The following is an 8,979-nucleotide window of genomic DNA, read 5'->3' on the forward strand; positions in this document are numbered from 1 at the left end:
ATTTAAAGAAACAAATATGTTATTTGTGAATAAATCAAGTGTCAAAAAAATTATTATAATAAAAAATGTAATAGTTATACTCGCTATCAACAGATTTCAAATTTGTTATAATTAATATTATTTAATTAATAAATCTGTAATGTGCATTTTGTAAACTTATAAGTAATCTGTGTATAGACAAATAAATACAAAGATGGGACTAAATAGAAACTATAAAATGTGGTCTATCAAATATGAGAAAAGTAGCTAGATCTTTTAATAATTTATTTCAGCAAATTTTAAAACAGATTATTCGAAGTATTCTTACAGAAGGAAAGCAAAACAATTTCAATTCAATGAAAACAAGTATGAAAGTTACAGTCGAGTGTGCTCGATTGTGAAATATATCAAATTATATATCCCAAAAATTCTAATATATACCGACGGACATATTTGGTATATCGTTGAAGTACTACATTCTATACCATAGAGCTAAAAATATATACCAGATTGTCAGCCTCCTTCTGCTTATATATTTTCTGCCGGCACAAAGTTATAATACCCTTCTACCCTATAAGAAGCAGGTATAATAAGTAGAGATAGCTTTAACATACGAGCAGCAATCTTTATTTTGGAAAGAGGACAAATCAGCGAGTCTGTGACTTCGTTTTCCCTTGAGAGCAAGACACAAACACAAACCTTTGGGCGTTGTTGCTGAACTCGAGCAAATAGAAAAAGTTGGCGCAATTTTTAAATTGAAAATAAAAGCTGCCAGGTGGCAGTTGCAAGTAGTCAAGATTATGCGTGGAGTTGCTGCAAAAGCTGCAACAACAACTACTATAATAAAATGAGGAGCAACAACAAAAACAATTCCGTTGTAATAATCTCTTTAATTACAATTAAAATGAAACTGTAATGACTTTGCTTCTGCTTCTGCATTGGTGTTGTTGTTACTTTTGTGGCTGCTATGAAGATGAATGACTATCCATCCATTGCCACAGAAGGAGGGAGAAGGGAAAGAGCTCTGACTACTTTTCCCGCAGGTCGGATAGGCGTTAACTCGGCTTAACGTCCAAAGTCAAAGTCGCAGTCGCGATGCTATTATAATGCTAATGACGTTTAATCGCTCTTAGCCTCGCAAACACATCTCTCTCGCTCTATCTCCTTCGCACTCTCTCTTGCTGTCTCACTCTCTTACATTCGTATATAGACTTTTTGCTTATTCCCATTCATTTGCATAAAGTGGCAACGTTTAGTGGCCTGCAGAACTTTTCTTTTAACCATTTAAGCTTTAAAGAGTTGTCTTCTTTTTTGGACATGCCAATTGTTGCGTTTGCTATTTTTATGCAAACTGATTTAGGGTAAACATTAGTTTGTTTTATAGTTTGTTTTAAAGTTTGTTTTATTTAATTTTAGTTTCTTTCTTTTTTAATAAGTTGTATATTTTAATCAAAAAATCTGAAGGGATGCAGGCTTAAAAAATAGAAGAAAATAAGAACATGCTAATTTGGCCAGAATAAGTTTCAACTTTGAAAAATGTTACAAATTTTATTAAACCAACATTATTTTATTTATTATTTGTTTAATTCACATAAATTATCATTGCATTAGTTTCACCTTTTTGCCTTACGCTGAGTTTTTGTTGCCATTGAAATAATTTGTTATGGTTTTATCAAAGTTTTGAATTAATTATACATAATATGGTATGTTTCTGTGTGGTTAAATGTTTTAAGAAAATATAATTTTTTCTTTTTTGAGTAAAGCAATTATAAATATTGAGATTTTAGATAACTTTTCTCTACTAATACATAATTAAAATTTTACTCAATATAATGCAATGCATTTAAAAACTGTAATTCTTCTGGAAATCTTGATTTAAAATTTTTTGCTTGGGTTAAATTTGAACATTTTTGCAATATTAAATAAGGATTTCTTTATTGAATTTCAAGAATGGTCGAACTATAATTATTGTAAAATTGGGATCTTGATTTAAAATTCTGTGTACTGGCTTTAATTTTGGCACGTTTTCTTAATTTTTCATTCCTGATTTTAGCACGTTTTATTTGCTATGTATTTACCATTTATTCAACTATTCACGAAATATTGAATTGCACTTCGCTTGGGGAAATGCATAAAAAGCCATAATGAAATTGTGCGGAAAACAAACGAGCCAGCAGAGGCTAGAGACACGCCTACTTCGACTGGATCAAACCGGATGGCAGAGTGAACAGGTCGGTGGCATTCTTGGCCATGGCCATAGGCATCAGTCGGTGAGCCTATGAGACACGACAAGGAAACATGTCACGTGCGAAACTCAACTCCACCCACGTCAAATACTGACGGACACAAAGCACATGTGGAGCTGAGGAAAGTCCTTCAATGGACCCCGAAGAGAGGAACAGAAGCAATAGCTGGCCTTGGTGAATGTGTTCCATTCCCAATGCTGTTTGCATTTTTCGCATGAAATTGACGTTTCATTTGTTATAATATGCATTGAGGCAACATTTCGATACTCATAAATATTTAACAGACATTCATCTCAGTTGGGAGAAACGTTAAAGGCGACAGCGGACCCCGAGGCAACGGCAGTTGCAACGGGATGCGGATATCGCAGACACAGATACACACACAAAGATACATATACAAAGATACAGATACAGATACAGATGGAGATACAGATACGTGGCGCATGTCTGAATGCACGTTATGGTCATAAAAAGCTTGAGGTTGCCCCATGCAATGTGTATGGGCGTTGAAACATGCAACCAATAACAGCAACAACAACTGGAATGGAAAGCGAGAAAAGCAGACTAAAGACATACGACACAAAGGTATACTGAAACATCAGAGAGATCGATGTTGTCAAGTGTCTTAATAATTGATTTAAATCATGCTACTTTTGCTGCATGCCACAACTCTTTAATCAGCGTAAATTTACACGGTATGAAGCCCAAAGATTTTAAGCAATTATTCAGCGATTTAAATACCAGATATATGCGTTGATAGATATTTTTGAATTGGTTTCAAGTATGCTTTTAGCTGCTAAACAACAATGAAAAACATTATTTGGAATGCATAATTTATGAAAACCAAGTAATATTAATTAATGTTTATTTTATATATTAAGTATACGTCGTCTGGTGACGCATGTACTATATATATATTAATTTAGCTTTTCCACATTTTGTTTTATTTTACATATGGTTTTTAGAAAAAAAGAAAAACGCTTCGATAATTACTAATCAAATTACTTTTTCGCATTAAAAGAACTCAAAAGAATTTGTCCACAAAACTGTTTAAATGTCAAGATGTTATATTGACTAATTTTTAATTGAGTGCATTAAAGTATTCGAACGGTCAAGCTTAAAAATTATTTTTACAAGAACACAATTTTTTAATTTGAAAGCTTCTCATTTTTAAGTTTTTACATGTCAAAATGTTGATAGAAGATTAAAATCTTGTTATCAAAAATATTCAGTTTGAAATTCTTGATCTATAATTTGATATTTCAATAGTTCTCAACTGAAGGTTTTGATTCTCATACTTAAAACATTTTATCTCCGTATGGACTGTAAGATACTATATATGGTGTTCATTTTGGAAATAAGTAATAAATATATGTATGAAGAGTTAGTAAATACCTTTTTCCTAATTTAGCTTATAGTCCTCATATTGGTTTTTCATTCCTTCATTCAATTTATCTTTTTAAATGCAAAATGTAAAATTGGAATTTACTTTTTTTTCATTTATGAATTTTTCCTTCATATTATTCTAATAAACAAACAAATACAAATATAAACAAATATATTAATTCCAATAAATATGCCGCCTTCTTTACAATTGAAATGAAAACAAAATGTTGCATTTGAGCATTTAAAACTCATTTGAGTTTTGCGAATTGCGGACTTTTCGCATGTGCCACTTGCAGATGATGTTGTTGTAGCTATTGAAATTTGTTGCTGTTGTTGTATCACAATTTTTATAACGTTATTTCCCAACTGAGTTAAGTAGCAAAACTCGCACACACACTTCGCATAATTACGCAAAGTGAACGCGTTGGCAAAAATGTAAAAAAAAAAAAAAAAAACCAAGTAAGCAGGTTGATTGCGAGGAAACTTGGAATGAGAGAGAGGATAACTGGGTGGCAGGATGTGTTGCACCCACTCACATACACATACTTACAAAAAAAAAAGAACTGTAATTAGTGGTGGGAAATTAGTGTTATCCTAGAGCGCAAAAACATTGGAAAAAAATTCCCACCTCGTGAAAAGTAAACGAGCTCAAAAGTGAAATGAAACACATGCTGATAGTTATTTAATCTGTGAGTGTAAGTGTTGAGTGAGTGTGTGTGAGTATGTGTTAGTGTGTGTGTGAGTGTGTGCTGAGTGAGTGTATTTGTTGATGTATGAATAGAAACAGGTGTAAACTGTACAAGCAACCACGAACTTTCCCTCTACTCTCTGCTTTTCAAGGCATTGAAGGCGCCACCCTTGCCACCTCTTTTCCCTTCTCCCACTCTCCACCCTCTCTCACTTCGGCAGAAGCTCTAGCGATTTCATAAAGCATGCAATTTGGGTCAACAACTCGACTGAGATTGCGACTGCGACTGCGGCTGGTAGCCTAGCATAAGCTGGCAGCGAGTCAGGAGGTCAGGGGTCAAAACGTGAGGGTGGCGAGCGGATTTGACGGTCGGTGTTTGGTGTGGCAAAAACAACTTTTTTATGAACTGTTAAATTTCCAATTAGCGCTGATTGTTGCGATTTAACTGCAAAACAAACAGCGCGTGTGAGTCAAAGACTTTCTTTGCCCCCCACTTTGCTTTTAACTCAAACTTCTGCATTCACCTTTTTTCCTGGGGGTAAAGCGTGAGAGGGTTGTGCAAATGTTGTTAAACATTATTGAAGATCAACAGCAAAAGATGGAGCTGAATACTTGGCATAGAGAATGGCTAAAAAGCAACTTGGCGGAGGGTGATTAATGAACTTAATAAGTGAAAGATAGATAGATAGAATAGACAGAGGAAAAGTCAAAGAGGTTTATTCCAAATTATCGATCTAAAAATGTACTTTATTAGCGTTGTCATGTATTTTTCATTTTTTCATATTTCGATATTACTGCTGCCAATCAGAGAGAGAGAGAGAAAGAGAGAGAGAGAGAGAGGAAGACTGAGTGAAGCCCTAACAGAAAGCAAAGCAGCACATTTTTAGATTTTTGTTTTAATGAATTAATTCTCTTGGGACTACATTTTTACCCGCATGAGTAATTTCAATCAAAATAATATGGATACACTTACAAATATTTTGTAAAGAAATGAAAATACTGCTACTACCATTTAGGCTCTAGTTTGAAAGCTTTTCCCATGCTCAGTTTATATATCAGCTTAATGGTCTTTGTCGCTCTGGCTCATCTCATTGCATATATTATAAATTAAAATAAAAAGTCTATATAGAGTTGCAAACAACCAAAATGCTCCAATTTGTCTCTTTACTGACTTTTTGTTGATCAGTTTATTAATAATGATTCTTGTGTTATAATACATTTTTCAAAAGTTAATTTTTAATTACAATTTAATTATCTTTTAATGTTACAAAATATAAATTGATATATTGTGTTTTGCGGGTTTTTTAGAGGAATTTTTCAAGCGGAAGTATTTGCAAAAGATGTGTTATATTTTATTTATTCAGGTTTACTAACTAAACTACAAAGTATATAATTTGTATTCAATTTGTATTTTGTATTTGTATCATCCAAAAAAAATGCTTAAATGTTTAACAACAATTATTAATTCAGTTATTCATTAGTTCCCTCATTTAATTACGAAACTATTAAAACTTATATTTAGCCCACCATAAATATCTCGAAATTAGTTCTTGGCAAATGCGATTGCCACTTGTGGCAGCATTTTCTAAAGAGAATTGAGAAATGCATAGAGAAATATTGTTGCAAGTGGCACGTGGCCCTGCGGCATGCCGCATTCATTGCAATAAAAATTGTTTATTGAAATGTGAAGACACGCAAAGCGCACTAAAAAAAAAAAGAGAAAAAAAAAAATTGGAAAATGTATTACAAAATTGCCTGACGAAATGGGCAAATTGTGCTGAGCTGAACTCGTCTATTTGTACAGTTGGCACTCTGAATTTAATTAAAAAATGTCCGCCTATCTTTGTCTCTTTCTTTCTATTTTTTTTTTTTTTTGCGTAACTATTTCTGGCATTTTCAGTGTTTTCTTTTTTTGTTCTACCATTTTTGAGCTGCCTTTTGCTGCTGTGCACTTGAACTGCCAAAGCAATGCAGGCGCAATAATTTTCATGTTGTGCAAAATTGTGTTGGAAGTCTTAAACAATGGAACTCAAAATACAATGGATTATAACGGAACGCATACAATAAATGCCAATAGACGGAGCAAGCAACAAAAACAACAACAAGAACAACAACGATGACTAAAAACTGGACTAACTGGAAACTCCTCTTTTCAGTTTTCAACTTTATTCAAAAGCCAAAAGATTTGCAGCCAGACAATAGCTGTAGTGGGAGGCTCGGAGTTTGCTAAAGGTGTTGCACACACACACACACACTCACACACATACGCAGCAACAATTTATAAATAATAATTTTTTGTTGTCTGCTTACAGGCGCCGGTGTCGTCTACAGCCAACTGGCAACTGCCACGCGCCTTTGTCTAGCCCAAAACACCAGCAACAACAACAACAACAACAAAAATAAGGGATAAACTAAATAATATTAAGCTAGCAAATACTCTGCACTTGCTGAACTAAAATATCGCAATTCAATTACATCATAATATAAAATCATAAGCTGTGAATGAAATCATTTAAAATTTGAAAATAAAAATAGTTTTATGCAAATTTATTTTTACGTTTTTAATTAGTTCTTTTCGGTGTTTATAATTTGGTTAGATTCTTTGAGATTTAGCGACATTTTTATAGCGGCAGCAGTTTCAATTCAATTAAATATACTTCTATGATTTTTAAGGATCAACATAATACTTGTTTGTGTACCGCTTAAAGTAGTTCTCACTTAACTGCCACCAAAATACGCTTAGCGGCATATTTTACCCTATAGATAAATACGAAAGAAAATTGAATACAAAACAATAATAATTAATAATTTATGTTATACATTAATTTAAAATTCCATAAAATATTAAATTTGTTTGTTTTATTTTTTTTGAAATGCTGTCAACTGTATGTAAATCTTCATAAATCTTAGAAATAAATATTTTAGTCTTATTATTTAATTATGTAACTCACTGTCTACTTAGTATAGTAGTAAAATATGACTGAAAAGTAATTTTCAATTATTTAATCTTAGGATGCTTTGCTTAGAATCACATGTATAGTATGTATATTTATTTCTGATACGAGCATTTTATTATTCTTGGACGGAAAAGGAAATAAATTTATAATCCATATTCATTCTTACTAAATTATAATTGAGTACAAAATGCTTTTGACCAATTTCCTTCTCGAATTAATACTTTTAATAGGTTTTGATAACAAAGCGCCGTACATTAATTCGGGCAATTGCACCTACGCAGATAATGTTCAGCTGAATTTTGTATGCGATGGCAAATTAACCAAAGCATTGTGGCTTCGTTGGGGTGATAAAAGAGTCGACAAATCGGAGGAATACGCTATATGGGAGAGTTCGAAGGAAAAGGATGCGGTTGTACTTGTCTCATTCAAGAAATCCAAGCTGTTTGACTACAAAACCATTAAAGTCGACTCACTGCATTACAAGATATTTGGTGTCGAAAATGGAAAAGATGTAGAAATCGAGTTGAAGGATGGCAACACGAATTGCTTTGCCTTTGGCGTACGCTATGTAAGCGAACTAAGAAACCATTGTCTGGACCTCGACTACAATCCAGATGATATTGTTGCCTTTCCCATAATCCACTATTCCAAGCCTATATTACATTTGGACAATTTGGAAGAGAAATAAGTTGAAGAGGAATAAGTTAGTTCTAAAATCATGTCTGTAAATGTGTATCGTATGTACGAAATTCGTACTACGAATATAAGTTAGAAAAACGTGACAATTCATGTGTGATGATGATGATGTTACAACGGCAACTTGTATTTTGGGATTAGTTGAAATATTAATATTCCCATTCAGAGTGAGATAAAATAATTTATAGTTCGAAATTGGCAAATAGAGCAAACTTGATTGACGGTTCATTAATATCCTATGTTTGTATGTATATAATTATAATCATAAATAAATTAATAAATAAAGCAATGCAATCAATTTAAATGAGATTTGGATGAAATAAGAATAAAACGTATAAATGCTTTTGAAATGAATTTTTGGTTTTTCATCTCTTCTTATAATATTAATCATATACAACTATATCTCCATTAGTGGCCATAAAGTGTGCATAACAGCTACACTGTGATTTCATTATTATATATAAATTCATTTTTTTTTTAATGCATACATATACAACAAAAATTTAAACATTCCACTGTCTCACTTACATTTGTTGCCGTTAAGCGAGAAGCAGTTGCACAAAACCTAAAACAAAAAATGTTAAGTCATTATTTAATTGAATAATAAATAATTATGAAAAGAAATGCTTTCAAATACAAATTTAAATATTTTTCTTCTATTTTCACCTTGCTATCCACGGTTTCGCTCCAATTTGTTGCCAGTAAGCGAAAATCAGTTGCACATAACCTAAAACAAAAAATGTTATTAAGTCATTATTTAATTGCAGGGAACATATGAAACAAAAATTAAAGAAAATACATACAAATATAAATTTTAAGTAGTTTTCTTTTATTTTCACTTTGCTATCCACTGTTTCGCTGTTGCCGTTAAGCGAGAAGCAGTTGCACTTAACTTGAAAAAATACAGTAATAAAGTTATTTAACTACAGGGTATTACAAAGCGTAACTATACCAATTGCTAATGGTTAACATACTTTGGCAGTTGGCCTTCTCCAGTTACTGTTGATGATGAAGTGCGGACAGTTCG

At 32.4% G+C, this 8,979-nt stretch overlaps 1 protein-coding gene across 1 annotated transcript; it reads left to right on the top strand.

Moving 5' to 3' along the window:
• Window positions 1–7,344: 7,344 nt before the first annotated feature.
• LOC133844834 (uncharacterized) lies at window positions 7,345–8,164 on the top strand. Its single transcript, XM_062279102.1, has one exon. The coding sequence runs from the start codon at window positions 7,444–7,446 to the stop codon at window positions 7,942–7,944; it is 501 nt and encodes a 166-aa protein (XP_062135086.1). The 5' UTR covers window positions 7,345–7,443; the 3' UTR covers window positions 7,945–8,164.
• Window positions 8,165–8,979: the final 815 nt, after the last annotated feature.

The sequence above is a fragment of the Drosophila sulfurigaster genome, chromosome 3 (assembly GCF_023558435.1).
Source record: "Drosophila sulfurigaster albostrigata strain 15112-1811.04 chromosome 3, ASM2355843v2, whole genome shotgun sequence".
Taxonomy (NCBI): Eukaryota; Metazoa; Arthropoda; class Insecta; order Diptera; family Drosophilidae; genus Drosophila; species Drosophila sulfurigaster.

Excerpts from the sequence above, each read along its gene's own strand:
- LOC133844834 (XM_062279102.1), top strand. The coding sequence starts at position 7,444 with ATGCTTTTGACCAATTTCCTTCTCGAATTAATACTTTTAATAGGTTTT.